Here is a 16,639-nt window from a genome sequence, read left to right on the forward strand (position 1 = left end):
TGTATAGGCGCTATATATATAAACTATCATATCATATCAAAAACACGTATTTTAGAGAACACACTTAAACAGATCTGCTTTGTGCACAGTCAGGGGACTTCATCACAGCATAGTTCTGGAGCACTAGCTCAAAAAGCACCAGCTGAAATCACAAGCACTCCCAACGTGGAGACAGTGGGAAATGCTTGCAGAGTGTCACTCCACCCTGTGCTGGGGGGGGGGGCTCTGTTCCTCTCAGCTACACAGATGCATGCATAGATTTTGGACCCATGTGCGTTTGCGGGCCTTCTCTATGGCCCCAATGTTTAGGGGCCCCTTGCCACAGGCCCCTCCAAGATCTATGTGTTAGTAGCTATGCGACAGAGTGCCATCTGGTGAGGCTGGGATAGCCTGAGCTTTTTTGATTTGTGCACCCCTCTTTAAAAAGCCTTCTGCCAATCCTACCTGTCCCACAAACTATCACTCGATCTCTATCGGTCCTTTCCTGGGCAAACTCCAGGAAAAGCCTGCCATCTCCCAGTTTACCCTGCACACTGAATCTGTTGGTTTTCCCCATGACCATCACTCTGGCTTCAGAGCAGCCAGAGGCACGAAAATGCTCTCCTGAACACCCTGTGAAGATCTGCTCACTAATCTTGATTCAAGCATTCCTTCTGTCCTCATCCTGCTTGACCTTTCCTCTGCTTTTGACATGGTCAATCACGCTATCCTGATCAGTCAACTCCGTGAGAACCTGGGCATCATGGATCAGGCCCTGGAGTGATTGACCTCCTTCCTCCTGGACCAACCCTCCCAGGGCCAACTTGGGTCCTTTCTCTCCACCACATCTCTCTCCACATGTGGCTTTCGCCTTGGCTCTAACCTCTCACCCGGTCTCTACTTGGCCCATTTGGCCCACCTGATCTCTACCATCTCCTATAACTTTCAATGTTATGCGGATGACACTCTGCTCTCTTTTGGGCTCTCCCCAGCCTCCTCTCTTCTCTCGCTTATTCCTGACTGTCTATGATTCAGCATTGGGGCACCTCCAACGATCTCTGCCTTAATGCCAGTAAGACTGAGATCCTTCTCATTGGGACCCCTAGTCCCGCTTTCCATCTCTCTCTCTCGCTGCCCTCCTTGGACCCTCTTTCTTTGCCTTCTTGTGAGGCAAAAAACATTGGTGTCATCTTCGACTCCACTCTCTCCTTCTCTCCTCACATCACGGACCTTGTCATGAAGGCCCACTATCAGCTGCACCTCCTCAGATGTATTTTTCCTTTTCTCACTTTTTCCCAGAGGCTCGCTGTCTCCAGAGCCCTGGTTCACTCTAGGCTGGACTACTGCAACATCCTCTTTCTCAATCTGCCTTCTTCCCCTCTCTGCCCTCTGCAACTAATCCAGAACAGGACTGCAAAACGTGTCCTTGGCCTCAAGCCCAGGAACTGTATCTTTCCAGCCCTGAAATCCCTCCACTGGCTCCCGGTGGCTGCAAGGGTCAAGTTCAAGACTCTCTGCATCGTCCGTAAGGCATTTTGGGGCTGGGGCTCGCACTACATCCAACTCTCTTCTAAAATACTTTCCTTCTCAAGTCCTTCGCTCAGCTAACTCATACTCTGACGGTCCGACACTCTTCTATGCAGAGAGTGGGGGTAGATCTCTCTCCTCTGCAGGTGCCTCCCTCTGGAATGGGCTCCATGCCCCTCTGAAACCTGAGCAGGACCACCTGATGTTCCCGGAAGCAGATCAAGACCTTCCTTTTCTCCTCTTTCTCTCTCCCTCTCGCCTGCTAACAGGAGAGTCTGCTGCGCTGACTGGTTGCTTGGCTACCTTCAGAATCTCATTGGATACCAAGCTCCTCCATGATCACTCTCCCTTGCACTACCTCCGGGCCTACCGTGCACTAGGGGCTGTAACTGTAACCCTGCAATCCCCTGCCTACTGGTACTTACCCAGAGCTGCACTGCCCAGGTTGCACTTGCTCCGAGTAATGTTGCCCTGATTGCACTTCCTCAGTCCCTCTGCATGGCATTTCCCCTTCTCCCCTCGCCCTGCACTTGTCTGATCTGAATGACACAAGGCCTATCAAGATCACATGTCTTGTCCTCTCTCTGTCTTCCCTCCCTTGTCTTGTCACACCTAGAAACACTTGTGTACAGTTGCTTTATAAATGACATATCATATCACATCATGGACACCCTGGATTGGGCTTCCCAGCAACCCAGAAGTCCTGAAGCAGTTTGGAACCCTGTTTACTGCCTAGAGACACCTGGCCAGCTCGACTGTGCATGACTTGCTTCAAGCCACTACAGGACCAGTGATGCTGCTTTTTGCACTGTACCTTTTTGGAACGACAGACCTGCACTATCAGCCATGCAGACACTGGCTCGACTCATTGCAGCGTACTGCATTGAACCACCCCGATCGACGATTCGACCCTGTGATATACACTGACTTGAGCGTGGACTCAACCTGCTGGAAACCTCTGAGTCGTTGTCCCAACTGTCGACTCGAATCCGCAGAAGCATTGCAAGCCGGTGACTAGAATGTTTCGAATGACAACTGGATGCAGCAGCAGCCCTCGCATCCAACCGACTCAATGCCAACTCGCCATTTGGACCACACAACTCGATTGTCTCAAAACAGGCTCAATTGCAGCCACGCACTTAGAAGCCCAATTTGTTGCTGTTGAGCCCAAAAGACAAAGATACAAAAAGTAATTTGAGGAGGCCCTGTTCCCTAATGCACAAGGAACCATAGTGTCTTTTAGGCCCCCTTTCTCTGCCTTTTAAGACACATACTTGAGCACAGACATTGCTGCTGAAATTCTTTGCATGGGCACCCCTGCTTATCAACACAGAGTGCCCTTTCTTATCAACAGTCTTCATTCTCTGTGTTCCTCTGACAGGGGTCGGTTTGTAGCATTTTAAATTCGTTGATTGCATTGTTTTTGTTAAAACCCTAATTTTTAGAACCTTGATTGGACCTTCTTTTATTTCACATGCATTGTACTTACAATGTTTGGGTTTCTACTGTTCTAAGCTCATACTCCCGCGGCGGCCTGGACTACACCATTATGATAGGGTTACACGCTGGTTTAGTAGTAGTGTCAGTCTGGCTAGGCAGTTTAGCCACTTATCATCCTGTAGTCCTGCAGAGAAGTATTTATTTCGTCACAAGCTCACCCCTTAGGAATATAACCGTATATTTTCCAGCACTGGAATTATTGAGTAGACTAACTTCATTTAAAGAAACAACTGTAAACTAAATCCTTCATCATCGATTCTTTTTTGGCACGATCAGCGGAAAATCGATTCAGTGGGAATGGCCTCTCCTCATTTCACTCCACTGTACTAGGCAGAGTTACTTTTTCTCTGCGTTATTTGTCCGTATGCTTGTCGTCATTGTCTGGTATTGTTTATTGTCCCGTTTAAAAAAAAAATGCAATGTAAAAGTTGCAAAACCAGTTCTGACTAGACCCAAAAGCCATATTTTCTTTGTTTGAAACCTTTTGTTTGGTCAGGCACAAAGGCCTCTTGACTTATTCTGAAATAGGAGGCTGGCCATTCTCATTTGAGACACCTCGCCTCTGGAGGTTGAAACAAACTCTGAGCCTCATGAGGATCTTTATTTGACTCTTTATTATAACACGTCACTAGTTTGCTCCCAGACTGTGTAACCTGTGTTCCTTTCTGCTACTACCCCTCACTTGGCATCCTTTTAAATTTCTAATGTGTGGCATCTATTTTGTTCTGATTTAGACAGAATTTTAGAAGTGTTTGGCAAATTAGTAGACCCTAAAAATTAGCGAAACCTGTATAGTAACAAGATTTATCTTAAAACAGACCAGGAGATCCTGTATGTGGCGCGTTGCGTCTTTGTGACTTGATTTTAATTGTAAACTAAACCACACCTTTTTTCCATTTGTATTTCAAGGTATAAAGAAAATGCCCGGTATCTTTCCGATGAGTGTCTTGGGCCTGCCAAGCCGCTTATATCCTCTGACTCGCCTGACTTTTCCCTGGATATCCGGATGCCCGGGGTGATTCCAGTACAGGTGAGCAGACATTATTAATCGATAATTTGTAACTCTGCCCTGCCGAAGCGTACAGTCTCAAGACCCATCGGGGGACCAGCCATGATTGGAGCCTGGGCTGCAAACACTACTCTTAAACCAGAAGTCCCGAGAGCTTTCAAAGCATCTTACACTTATTTACAAATTCAGGTTTCCGAAGTAACCACATTAGCAGCAATCAAGAGCCAAATGATAATTATGGTGATCCTGGCACTGCATAATGGAGGAAGCAAGAAGCAATTACCTTTAATAAACTAAAATCTCATCCCTCAGAGTCGCTTCATCACCATTAATAGGCTCCTATGCATTGAAAGGGATTCCCAGCGCGGCGGGGATTCGCCTACTTTATTTTTTCTGCTTTAATGTGGAAATCTGAGGGTTTGTAGGGAAAAAAAGTTTTGTGATCCTGGTTTTATGTTTATTTTTTCTTATAATTCTCTCCATGGGCTGCGTCTAGAATACAGTATGGCGAGGGATCGCTATCTGTAAATGCTGAAATGCCACTGTGATGCGCCGACAAAATAGCTTTAAGGTGCGCCCATCCATCGCTGTCATATTTACAGGGTGTTTCATTAAGCACAAAACGCTATGATTAATTCCTTTTCATACGGTCGGTCAGTGGTGGGGGATTTATGCGTGTCATTAAAAGATAGCACTTTCCTTTTGAAGGGCTGTGAAGGGAAGGGGAATTGTCAGCCTGCAGTAGATGATGACTCATTGTTGCAGAGAACAGGGTTTTTTTTAAAAGAGAGAAAATAAAAGGGTTCTGAATTGTAGGGAGCAGCTTCACACGATCTTGCAACTAGAAGGTGGTGGGCTTTGCGTGTGGAAAGTGGCACGTTTGAAATGATAAGGCAGTGGGTTTGTCAGTTGGTATTGTTCCAGAACCTCCCATCATTCGAACCATTTAACTCTGTACCTTGTGAAGACACCGACCAGCTGCTTCTAAGCCCTGTAGATTGGCCCCGGAAATAACTCATCTATTGCCCCCTTGGGGTTAGCCCCTATCAAGTCCCCTTCTTAGGAAAGTAATACATAACACCAAACGCAAGTGGAATAAAACAGAACGCAGCTTAATCTGAGGGCCAATTTACTGGCGATCCCAGCACTGCCGGTTACCATGAACCAGACTCATCAATTATATCCGAGTGGCCCTTTGTCATTACAGGATACTGGGCCTTTTCCTGCATGCATTCAATGGATCTGCAAGGATCGTCCATGTGCACAGCAGAGATGTGCAATGGTGGTGGCCGCTTTGGGAATGCCGCCTGCCATTGAAACCATCTCCAGCATTGATTTTGATAGACTGTGCCTGGACCTTGCCTGGTTTATGCTGGTATGGAAACATTGGATACAGTCTGACAAAATTATGCAATTCTGTAGAATTCTCAAAAATCAAGCCTTGTAGCATAGAATGCTTCGACATGGGCCGGGTGCAGGATTTCTGCACATGTGCGGAAACACTCCTTGCTGCGAGGCAAATGTGGTCGCAGAGATTTCCCAGGTAAAACAATTTAGCCCATAAGATCACAATGACTGCCAGTGTCAGCGTGGCATTTGTGTATGCCCTCTGCTTCATGGGGCTCTGTGACCCTGTTGGCCGAGCTTTTATTGGTGCAGTAAAAGACTGTGGAAGCTTACAGTGTGTGCTCTTGTGCCAGGAGTTGGCAACCAGCGTGCACTTCCACTACTGATGGAATTCATTTTTGATAACTTTTTGTGTGGTTTATTTATGTATTAATTACATTTGCTCTACCTCACGCTGAAGCTCTTAATAAGCATATGCCACTCATCAAGGACTTTGTTTCAGTCTTCTGTGCCCCGACCCAGGGCAGTGATGTTTTCTGCCATGTAGTCTCACATTGTGACTCAACTGTACTTGACGATTGGTGGTTGTTAAAACCCGTTCTTCATTGAAATGTGTCTTTCTTCTTTTCTTATGAATTGTCATTAGAATGCTTCCAAAGCAAATGATTTTGCATTTTCTACATTTCCGCTATCCTTCACATCCTCTAGCCTCACATCTGCCTATGCCTGGCTTGAAAAACACCCTGTGAGGCACATTATTTTGTGTGTGTGTGTGTGTGATGATTTTATCTTGTCTGTGTATGGGACGCCATTCCATTGCCTACTGTGTTTTTTTGTCAGTCTCTGTTCAGATGGCCAACTTGGCTTATAGTTAGGGGTACTCTGTTCTTGTCATCAGTCTTCAGATTATGTCCCAGGTGTGGTAATTACCACGGTTTCCTGGTCACCTCCACACAAGGCTCACAGGGATGCGTCTATATACCACTAGGTTTAGTTTCTAGGTGCAATTATGAGTCTCTATATATTTAAGTTCCCAAATCCTGGTTGTATGTGCACCAGACCCCTTAGCCTCATGCTGATCAGCCGTTAATGGCATCTTCACCTGGAAGATGTTCATAGGTGTGTAGATCAGCTTTGACACGCAGAGGCCGATGTATTAGAAATATACCAATACACACTTAACACATGACACCCTTTCCCTTACTCATGAGCTCCTTTAAATTTGCGTTTGTTCAGATCAATACATTTTGTAAAGGATCTAGGAGGCCAATAGAATCCATACTGACTATTCATTGCTTTGCTCTCGTCCTCTGTCCTATGATGCCTGCCTTTCAGTGTGCTATCCCTTCTCACCGCCTCTCACTCGGCCTCCATCTGCCTTCCTGCCACCACTCCCTCTAGGGGCACCTCTGTAGGAGGCTAAACCCACTGCCAGCACTGCCCTTCTGCTCTCCGGGTGCCAAAGCCTTCAGGTTCCTTTTGGTAGATATGGCCTCCCTCTTTTACTCACATCACAGACCTTGCCGAGAAGGGCCCACTTTCAGCTGCACTTCCTCAGAGGCATTTTCCCTTTCCTCACCTTCCCCAAGAAACTCAATGTCTCCAGATCTCTGGTTCTGTCCAGGCTGGACTACTGCAACAGCCTTTTCCTCAATCTGGACAACTCCTCCCTTTGCCTCCTTCAACTAATCCAGAATAGGACTGCAAGACTTAATCTTGGCCTCAAGCCCAGGCACCACATATCACCAGCCCTAAAATCTCTTTACTGGCTCCCGGTTGCTGCGAAGATCAGGTTCAAGATCCTCTGCATCACCCACAAGACGTCCTGGGGCCTGGGACCCCGCTACATCCAACTCCTCCCTAAATACCTTCCTGCTATAGCCCTTTGGTCGTCTAGCTGTAACACTCTGCAGACCAGACGCTTCTCCAAGTAGAGAGTGGTGGGTGTAGATCTCTCTCCTCTGCAGGTGCCTCCATGCCCCTCTCAGATTTGAACCGGATCTCCTTAAATTCGGGAAGCTTCTCAAGACCTTGCTTTTCCCTTCTTCCTTCCTTCTCCCCCTCCCCTGCTAATGTCCCTGTCTGCCCTTGAATGGCTGCCTGGCTCCTTCAGAGTCTTACAGGGCACCATGCCCTCCTAGTCCAGTCCACCCCTGCATTGGTCTCTACTGACCCCTCCGACCCTGCACTTTCGCTTCCGGGCCCGTCCCCCTGCACTAGCTTGGCTGGGCCTGCAGCCTTTATAGCCCCTTACCTCTCACTTAGCTCGTTGTCCTTCCTTCCCCTGCACTCTCTGCTTTCCTCAGGCTCGGTCCACATGGCCTCCCCTGGCACTCACCTTTTCACGGGCTTTCCACCCTGACCGGCACTTACCCTCCCTCCTCCCCACTCCCCTGTACTTGCACTTGCACGAACCGCATGTCACAAGGCCTAGTAGGATAGTTTCTGTTTGTCCTCCCTGTTCCCCCACCCTCCCGTCTTGTTGCGCCTCGAAACACACATTGTGTATAGGATGCATTATAAATACCTAATAACTAAAATCCAATAAAATAACATGTTCTTATATCTCTCTCACGTTGTGTCTATGACCTATTTTGGAAAGAAAGTCGAGGTTGATTAGTTCTTTATTTTTAAATAAAAAAGAAATGCCACAGAGCAAGGTATTTTTAATAGATTATCTATTTCACGGAAACCCCAACCATGTCACTTCGCTGGTCACCATCTCCCCAATTACACAGACTAGCCACGCAGTAACTTAAAGGCTGTTTGTGGTGGGTCATTTTACAAATGTCAACAAAACACATCCTGGCATTGTGCCAACATTTGGGTCAGTTTTGATGCTAGCTGGAGAACTAAAATATCACTACTTAGGCTATAGTTGGACCTGATGCATGTTTTAATTCTTGCCCTCATTTGTTACAACAGATGAGAATGAAACGAGAGTGAGCACAGGGTTGGCTGCAGGAAAGTCTATTTAGCACTGATCGTTATTGTAATGTTGATAGCTACATATCTGGCAAAGGGCGTTGCTGCATTGCCAGCATGCAACGTAAGGAAGCTCTCATTTATCAGAGCTACACTGAAACCTAATGTTGGGATTCAAACCCCGGCTTTATTACCATCCGAATAAAGCAGGGGCAGCATACAGGCATAATATTCTTTTTTTTTTTAAACTTTATTTTATTAACATTTTCATAATATAACAAACAGGCTGGAAGCATTACCATAGATTCAACATGTCATCAGCCCCCAAAATAAGAGAAAAGAAGAGGAGCCCCCCCCCCGCCCACCCAGATAAGAAAAAGGAAGAAAAGAAGAGAAAAAAGGAAAAAACAAACCCTCCCCCCCATTAACTTGGATCCAGTAGAACCCCCTTTGCAGGGAGATGCGTTGCAACCTTTGTGTGACCGGAGTTCGGGAAAAAAGCAAGAAAATTCCAACTGCGTGATAGGCTGTATGTCGTCCATTCTCCCCCGGGACGTGGGTCCTCATTTCCATCCACCTTCCCTCCTCGAGCCTCAGTGGACCTCCCATCCCCAGATCTGCTGTACTCCGTACCAGTTAGTCTGAAAGGAGGTCATATCATTGTTCATCATCGCTGTTAATTTGTCCATCAAGAACATGTTTTTAACCTTGTGTGTCCAATCCTCCTTCGTGGGCATCTCCCTGCTCTTCCATTTCTGGGCCAATGCCACCCTCCCGGCCCTCAGCATTGTTTCCCACATCCTCGGGTATCTGTGTATCTCCGTATCCTCTGGGGGGAGGCCCAGCAGTACTGTTAGGGGATTGTGGGGAAGCGATTCCTCCGTGACTTCGGCGATCCAGCCCCTTACCCTCTCCCAGTATGTTTGCGCTTTCGGACAGTGCCACCACATGTGGCCCCTCGTGCCTGCTTGGTCACATCCCCTCGGGCAGGCGGGGGAAGTTCCCGTGAACATTTTTGACAGTTGGACGGGATCTCTGTGCCACCCCTGTAGAATTTTAAAGTTGTGCTCCATGTCTGCAGTGAACAGGTTCCCGTGGAATGCTATTTTGAATATCCTCGACCAGGAGTCCTCAGATATTTCTTCCCCGGCCAGCTCGTTCCAGAAAGTGCGGAACCCCCTCCTTTTCTCCAGGTCAACCGTGTTGAGGATTCTGTACATTGCAGATACCGCCCCCTTCCTGGAGGTTGCAGTATCGAGTAGTTTCTCGAAGGGGGTCATCTGCCTCTTGAGCCGCTGGCCCCATGCTTGATCGCACAGGATACCCTTCAATCGGAGGTACTCGAATATGGAGATTGTCTCCGGGCCGAGGGCGGCCTGCAAGTCCTCGTATGGTAGGAAATCTCCCTCTTTGAACAATTGTCCAGCCCATTCCAACCCTGAGTCCGACCAGGACTGTGCATTACGGAACCCCTTGTTTCCCAGTCTGAGTGGGTGACCCCAAAGGGAGGACATCGGGGACGGCCATGATGTCAGATGTGCCGTTTGGGGGCCCTCCCTCCATATTGCCCAGAGAACACCCAGTGTTGGGTGGGATTTGAGTCTGTTCGGGATGAATTTTGGTGGGGCCCATAAGAGGTCGCGTACCTTGAGTGGGTGCGCATCCATATCCTCCAGATACGACCAGTATGTGCCCATCCCTTCCCTCATGTGTTCCAAGAGGACGCGCAATTGAGCGGCGCGGAAATAGAGGTGAAAATCAGGGAGCCCGAACCCCCCCTCCTCTCTAGGTAAGGTAAGAACGGCCTTCGCGGTTCTCGGGGTCCTGCCCTGCCATACAAACTCGCGCACCGCGTTCTGGAGGACCCTGAATGTTTGGTCGGGGACGATGGTGGGGAGGGCGGTGAAAAGGTATAGTAGGCGCGGGAGTATATTCATCTTCACTGCCGTCATGCGGCCATACCAGGACAGGATCGTGGAGCCCCATCTCCGTAAATCAGCGGTGATCTGTGACATAACAGGGTCGTAGTTGGCAGGGGCGAGTTTGTGCAGGTCCCTGGTCAGGAGGATCCCCAGATATCGGATTGAGGTCTTCCCCACCGCTATTCCCCCCAGACTGTCCCGGGAGTCTAGCCCTGGGTCCTGAGTTCTCATGGGGAGGAGGACTGATTTAGATGTGTTGATCTTTAGGCCTGAGAACCTCCCAAATGCGGACAACAGGGACAGGAGAGGTGGGAGTGAGGATCTTGGGTCCACCAGATAGGCCAGAATGTCATCTGCAAACAGGGAGAGCTTGAATTCTACGTCGCCTCTCCTGATCCCCTTGATGTCTGGGTGTGATCTGATTGCTATTGCCAGGGGTTCCATAGTTAGGACATAAATCAACGGGGATAGTGGGCATCCCTGTCTTGTTCCTCGCGATAGAGGGAGTGGGGCCGACAGTCTACCATTCACTTGGACTCTGGCCTTAGGGGCCCTGTACAGTGCGGCCACCCAGTCCCTAATGTGGGTCCCGAAGCCCATCTTCCGAAGAGTGAGCTCCATGAACCTCCATTCGACCCTGTCGAATGCCTTTTCTGAGTCCAGGGAGAGGACGCTCGCGTCTAGGTCCGACACCTGGGCATAATGAAACAAGTCTATGGACTTGCGAATATTGTCCGAGCCCTGTCTCCCCCTAACGAATCCCACCTGGTCCCCATGGACCAGCTTCGGTAGGACCCCCTCCACCCGGCTCCCGATGACCTTGGCCAGGATCTTAACGTCAATATTCAGCAAGGAGATCGGGCGGTAGGAGGAGCACTCCGAGGGGTCTCTACCGTCCTTGGGGAGAACTACAATGATTGCCTCCATCATGGAGTCCGGGAGAGGACCACCCTCCAGGACCGCATTGAACACCCTGACCAGGTGGGGGGCGAGGGCCGACCGAAACCTTTTATAAAAGTACACTGAGTATCCATCTTCGCCCGGGGAAGTGCCCACCTTCATGCCGCTGATCGCATGTTCCACCTCCTCCTCAGTCACCGGACCCTCCAACCCCTCTGCCATCTCCCTGGTCAGAGACGGGACCTGTATGGAGTTTAGGAATTCCTCAATCTCCCCCCCGTCCCCTCTGTACTCAGACGAGTATAGCCTTTCGTAGTATCGGCGGAAGGCCTCTCCAATGTGAGAAGTATCGTGTCCCAGCTCCCCCACCTCGTTCTTTACCGCCTTCACCATTCTACTCTTCTGTACTTCCCTCAGCCTCCAAGCTAGAATCCTGTCCGCCCTGTCCCCCTTTTCATAGTACTTTTGTTTGACCAGGTGGAGGCTTCTCTCCGTTTTGTGGAGGAGAAGGTCTTTTAGTTGGAGCCTATAGTCGTCCAGGGCAGCCACCCGGTCCCGGTCTAAGGGCTCCGTGGGGGAGCCTCCCGGCTGAAGTTGGGCAATTTTTCCCCTCAGATGCCTCTCCTGGGCTTCCCTTTCTCTTTTCCTCCGGGTTCCCAGTCGGATCAGGACTCCCCGCAGGGTTGCTTTGAACGCGTCCCACAAGGTGTGTGTACACACCTCACCGTTGTCATTGAATTCAAAAAATTCTGTAATGGCGTCAAGGACTTCCTGGGCTAGGACCTCGTCCTTCAGGAGGGCATCGTTACACTTCCATCTTCCCCTGTGTTCATTAAAGCCCCCTCTCGCTATGGTGACTCGCACCAGGTCGTGGTCGGACCAGGGGACTGGATCCACCCTATGGCCAGAGATAAATGGGTGCAAGGTTTCATCCACCAAGACATAGTCTATCCGGGAAAATGATGTGTGTACGGACGAGTAGTAAGTGAATATGGGGGTGTCCGTTCTAGGGGACGGGACCGTGTCCACCAGGCCCAGCTCCGAGTTGACCCTCTGGAAGCCCCGTGCCATGGTCTCATCGAGTGCCCTGGGGGCCTGGGGACCGACCCGTTTCCTGTCCCGTATTGGGTCCAGGACCATGTTGAAATCCCCCCCCACCACCACCGTCCCATGGACAAAGCCTTTAAGTTTATCCCTCACCTCTTCCCAAAACTGGATTTGGCCCTCATTTGGGCCGTAGACGACGGCTAGGGTGAGTGGGGCACCCTGTAGGGTTCCCCGCACCATCAGGTAGCGCCCCTCAGGGTCCTTCAGCACTGCCTCTTTCTCTAGCCCCACGTTCCTCGCAACCAGGATGGCCACCCCTCTCTTTTTGTTCTTATGGGATGCACTGAAGACCTCCCCGATACCTCCTCCCCGGATTTTGGGTTCCTTCCCCCGTGGCCAGTGGGTTTCCTGCAGGAAGAGGATGTCGAGGTTGGCCCTTCTGAACTCTCTACAGACCAGGGATCTCTTTGTGGGTGTGTTCAAGCCTCGTACATTGAGGGATCCCACTCCCAGGGCAGGTAGACTGTCAGCCATAGTCCCAGATTCCCTCCCTCTCGGTCATTACCCACGCATCTCTTTCCTTCGCATGCTCCCTTGGTTCTACTTTACGGATCTCTTCCCCTCCCCCCCCGGTGGGCCTGAAACTCCCCAACTGCCCACCTTGTCCCAACAGTGTCTGAACAACCCCTGCTCCCGAATATTCCCCCACCCCCCTCCCCGGCGTCCAGCCAATTAGTTCTGCCACTGCTGGCTTTTGGCCGAACCACCAGCCTGCCCACCTCGGCCAGGCATTTCACCCATAAAGCTCATCCCCTCGAGCCCCTAACGTTCCCCCCCGGTCGTAACCCGACCGTGTGACCCCTGTACTTGCTGTTCGTGAAGACGGTGGTAGTGGTAGACTCCAAATCTGCGCATCTCCGTCTCGGATTCAGTGGGGCACCCCCGTTCTCAGTCCTCGGAGTCGTGCCGTTCTCCCTCTTTTGCTGGAGATGGAGTGTTCATTTTCCGAAATTTCCTTGCGCCGGTGCGCCTTCTCCTCTCCCCGGATGGACCGGGGCTGTTCGTTCTGAGGTTTTCTGGTCCCACTGGACCCCTCCGGGGGTGCGGTTCCGCTGTATATTCTTGAATTGCGTTCCGGATGTCTTCTTCCGTGATCAGGGTTGAGCGTCGGCCCATATATTCAAAGCTCAGGGAGAAGGGGTAGCCCCATCTATAGCGCACGCCCTGCTCCTTGAATAGTAGTGTGAGGGGTCGGCATGATCTGCGCTTGGCCAGCGTGTAGGAGGAAAGATCCTGATATATGGAGACCTGGGCGTTGTTGTAGGTAATTTCTCTGGTCTTTCGGGCCTCCTCCAGCACCTTTGTCTTCTCGGAGTAATAGTGGAATCGGACCAAGATCGACCGGGGGGCCCCTTAGCTCTGCCCCCCGCCCTATGCACTCTGTCAAATGTTGGCTCGGTTGTCATTGCCTCTGCGAATAGGAGGGTGATGATGTCCTTCACTATTCGAATGACGTCCCTCTCCGTCTCCCCCTCCGCTTCAGGCACGCCGAAAATTCTGAGGTTGTTCCGCCTCTCTCTGTTTTCAAAGTCATCCATCTGTCGAGCCCTTTCCTCGTCCCTCTTCTCCAGGGCTTCCAACCTCATGCATAGTTGTATGTCCTGGGCTGCTGTCGATGATTGGTTGGCCTCCACTTGTAATAGTCTATCTTCGACCTTGTCCACCCTCTGGTCCATTTTTTCGAATTTCTGGGCTATATCTGAACGCATGTCCCTGATTTCCTGCAATATCGAGGCAAAGCCTCTTTCCATTGCTGCCGACGAGGGGGCCGCGTCTTCCTGTCGGGCCATGGTTTCCCTGCGGTCCGCGCTCATGTTGCCTCTGGGGGTCTCCTGGAAACGGTATCCCTGTAGGGCTTCCCGCCAATTCATCCGATAATCTCCTGCGACTTGTGGTGTCGAAGCCCCCCCGCTCCGGGTCAGTGTCCGACCTCCCTCAGCGGTTCAGCTGGGGGCTTGGCTCTTTCCTGGGGGTTAGCCTTTGCCTGGGGGGGGCGGGCACACGCCCCACCCGTTCCTGGGTGGGGGCCTCACACCCCTCTCGATGTCGTTCCCCGTGCTCCGGGGCTTCTTCCGGCCCGTGCGGCCTGGTCCAGTGGGCGCGGAGGGCACCTCTGCCTCGGCGCCGCGCCCGAGGGCTTCTGTGGCTAGTGTAGGGAGGTGGGGGAGGGCACACGCCCCGGTTTCTCCTTTCCACGAGGGGGCAGGGCGGAATCGGTGCGTCCCGGGGGTCTTCCCCGTGGTGTTCTTGGGGGGGGGGGGCCCCTCCGCGTTGCTACTGCTCACTTTTCTCGCCCCCCTCCTCCGGGGCCCAGCGGTCCGCTTCTTCTGGCCCGTGCGGCCTGGGCCTGTGGTCTTGTGGTGTGTGGGGAATCAATGCTCCCCGGGGGTCCTCCCCGCGGTGTTCTTGGTGTTTCCACTCGCGCCGGCGGGGGGGGGCAGGCCCGGACCCCTCCGCGTCGCTGCCGATCACTCCTCTTGTCCCCCTCCTCCGGGACCCCGCGGACCGCGGCAGCCCGATGGGGGCGGGGGGAGGCCGAGCGCCGGTCCTCTCCGTTCGAGCGGGACCGGCCACGGGGGCCCCCGGCCGGTCGCTGAGCCTCCGTACCTCTGTTCCGTGTGGTGGGGCGGGGGGGGAGCCTGTCTCCCAGGCCGCCGCCGGGCTTCCGGACCTCCGGTTCCTCGTCGCGGCGAAGGGACCTCAGCTGCGGCGCCCGCTCGGACGCGATCACGTGTCCGGGCCGCGTCCTCCTCCGCAGTGGCCTTTCTCGGGAACCCCGGGGTCTGCGGACTCCGTTTTTTTTTCTGCGGGGTGCCCCGGGGGTTCACCCGCTTCGTCCGCCGTGTCAGGCCCGCCGGGGGGGTCTCGGGGGGGCTCGAATCCCGCTGGACGCCTGGCTTCGGGGAGAGCAGCACATTCAGGCAGCCATTGCCTGCGCGCCCCCTGGTGGCCATCCCAGGCATAATATTCTTGACGCTCTTGCCCATTACACAAAAGATAATGGTTTATATATTCAACATTTGTCATAAATGACATAATACTGTAATCTTAGTGACCAAATACCTAAGGGAAACGAGAATTGGCGAATAGTTTGGATTACATATACATTCTATAGGGATTGAATTTCTAACTGGGTAATGCTTGTTTGATGGTTCGACCTGCAACCACCTCCAAATTGATAAAGGTAAAAAGACATCTCTGCAGTATGTAATTGTCTGGCATAACATTGTGGGTTTTCATTGGTTCACTTTGTACTAACCAACCTTGGACAATCGACAGGTCATCAAGACAAAAGCCAGACAGGAGTAGGGGGGACAGCTTTCCTTTCAATTGAACAAGATTCCATCCCTTATTCCTAGGCCTTGAGCCAGGGTGATCTCTTTGTATTTGGCCTTGTGTGGCGTCTCATGGCTGGGGGATATGTATTTGTATTTGTATTTATTTTATTTGTATAGCGCAGACCAGGCCCGGAGGCTACCGGGCGCATTTCTTAAGGCAATGGTTACATACTTTGCATACAATGATGATATATCAACAATAAGTAAGGCATAGAAATAGACATGTGTAGGTGGTACATGGAAAGTCAAGTAATGCATCCTTACTGATGTTATTGCAGCACGTTTTAGTAAGAATCTTAGGCATTGGAGGAGGCGAGCCAACATTTGGCTTTGTGTTTGAAAAGGTTGAAGGAGGGGAGGTTTCTGATAGTCAAGGGGACAGTATTCCACAGTTTGGCTGCCAGGACTGGGAAGCTAGACCCACCGGCTGTTTGGAGCTTGTATCTGGGTATCGTTAGGCTCTGATTCAGGGTAGATCTAAGTGATCGGACTGGAGTGTACATCGTGAATCGTGAGGAGAGATACGTGTGGGCCAGATTGTTCAGGCATTTGTAGGTAAGGGCAAGCGATTTTAGTGAGATCCTTTGGGTGACTGACAACCAGTGAAGGTTCTTCCTGGTATCCGAGATGTGTGCAGATCTGGGGATATTGAGGGCTGCCCTGATGGCGTTATTTTGTATAATTTGGAGCTTGTCCAGGTTACACTGGTTAGTGCCCTGGTACAATGCATTGCAATAGTCAAGTTTAGACATGACCAGGGTCCTAGCCAGGGTGGTGCAGTTATGTGAGGAGAGGAGAGGACGACAGGCTGTGATCAACTTGAAGGTATAGGCGGCGGCCGCAACTGCATTGGTTTGTCTGTGAAGGGAGAGGGTGGAGTCAAGGTAGATTCCAAGTGTTTTTGTGTCTTTAGAAACTTTAGTTATGTTTCCATCAATGTTAAAGGAACTAAACATAGGGTTCAGTTTGTTTAGTCTTTGCTGAGTACCTAGGATGAGGAGCTCTGTCTTGTCATCATTGAGACAGAGCTCATGTTGGGCCATCCAAGTTTGAATGACATGGTAGACATCGTTCAAGGCTTTTGA

At 51.1% G+C, this 16,639-nt stretch overlaps 1 protein-coding gene across 4 annotated transcripts in view; it reads left to right on the forward strand.

Moving 5' to 3' along the window:
* PAM (peptidylglycine alpha-amidating monooxygenase) overlaps positions 1–16,639 on the forward strand; it is a 1,287,650-nt gene that overhangs the window by 16,827 nt on the left and 1,254,184 nt on the right. For all 4 annotated transcript variants that reach the window (XM_069625460.1, XM_069625461.1, XM_069625463.1 and 1 more), the window contains one exon: positions 3,916–4,036. In XM_069625460.1, the coding sequence (XP_069481561.1) occupies positions 3,916–4,036 (121 nt within the window). The remainder of the gene's footprint in view (positions 1–3,915; positions 4,037–16,639) is intronic.

The sequence above is a fragment of the Ambystoma mexicanum genome, chromosome 6p, assembly GCF_040938575.1.
Source record: "Ambystoma mexicanum isolate Mex_15411 chromosome 6p, UKY_AmexF1_1, whole genome shotgun sequence".
Lineage (NCBI taxonomy): Eukaryota > Metazoa > Chordata > Amphibia > Caudata > Ambystomatidae > Ambystoma > Ambystoma mexicanum.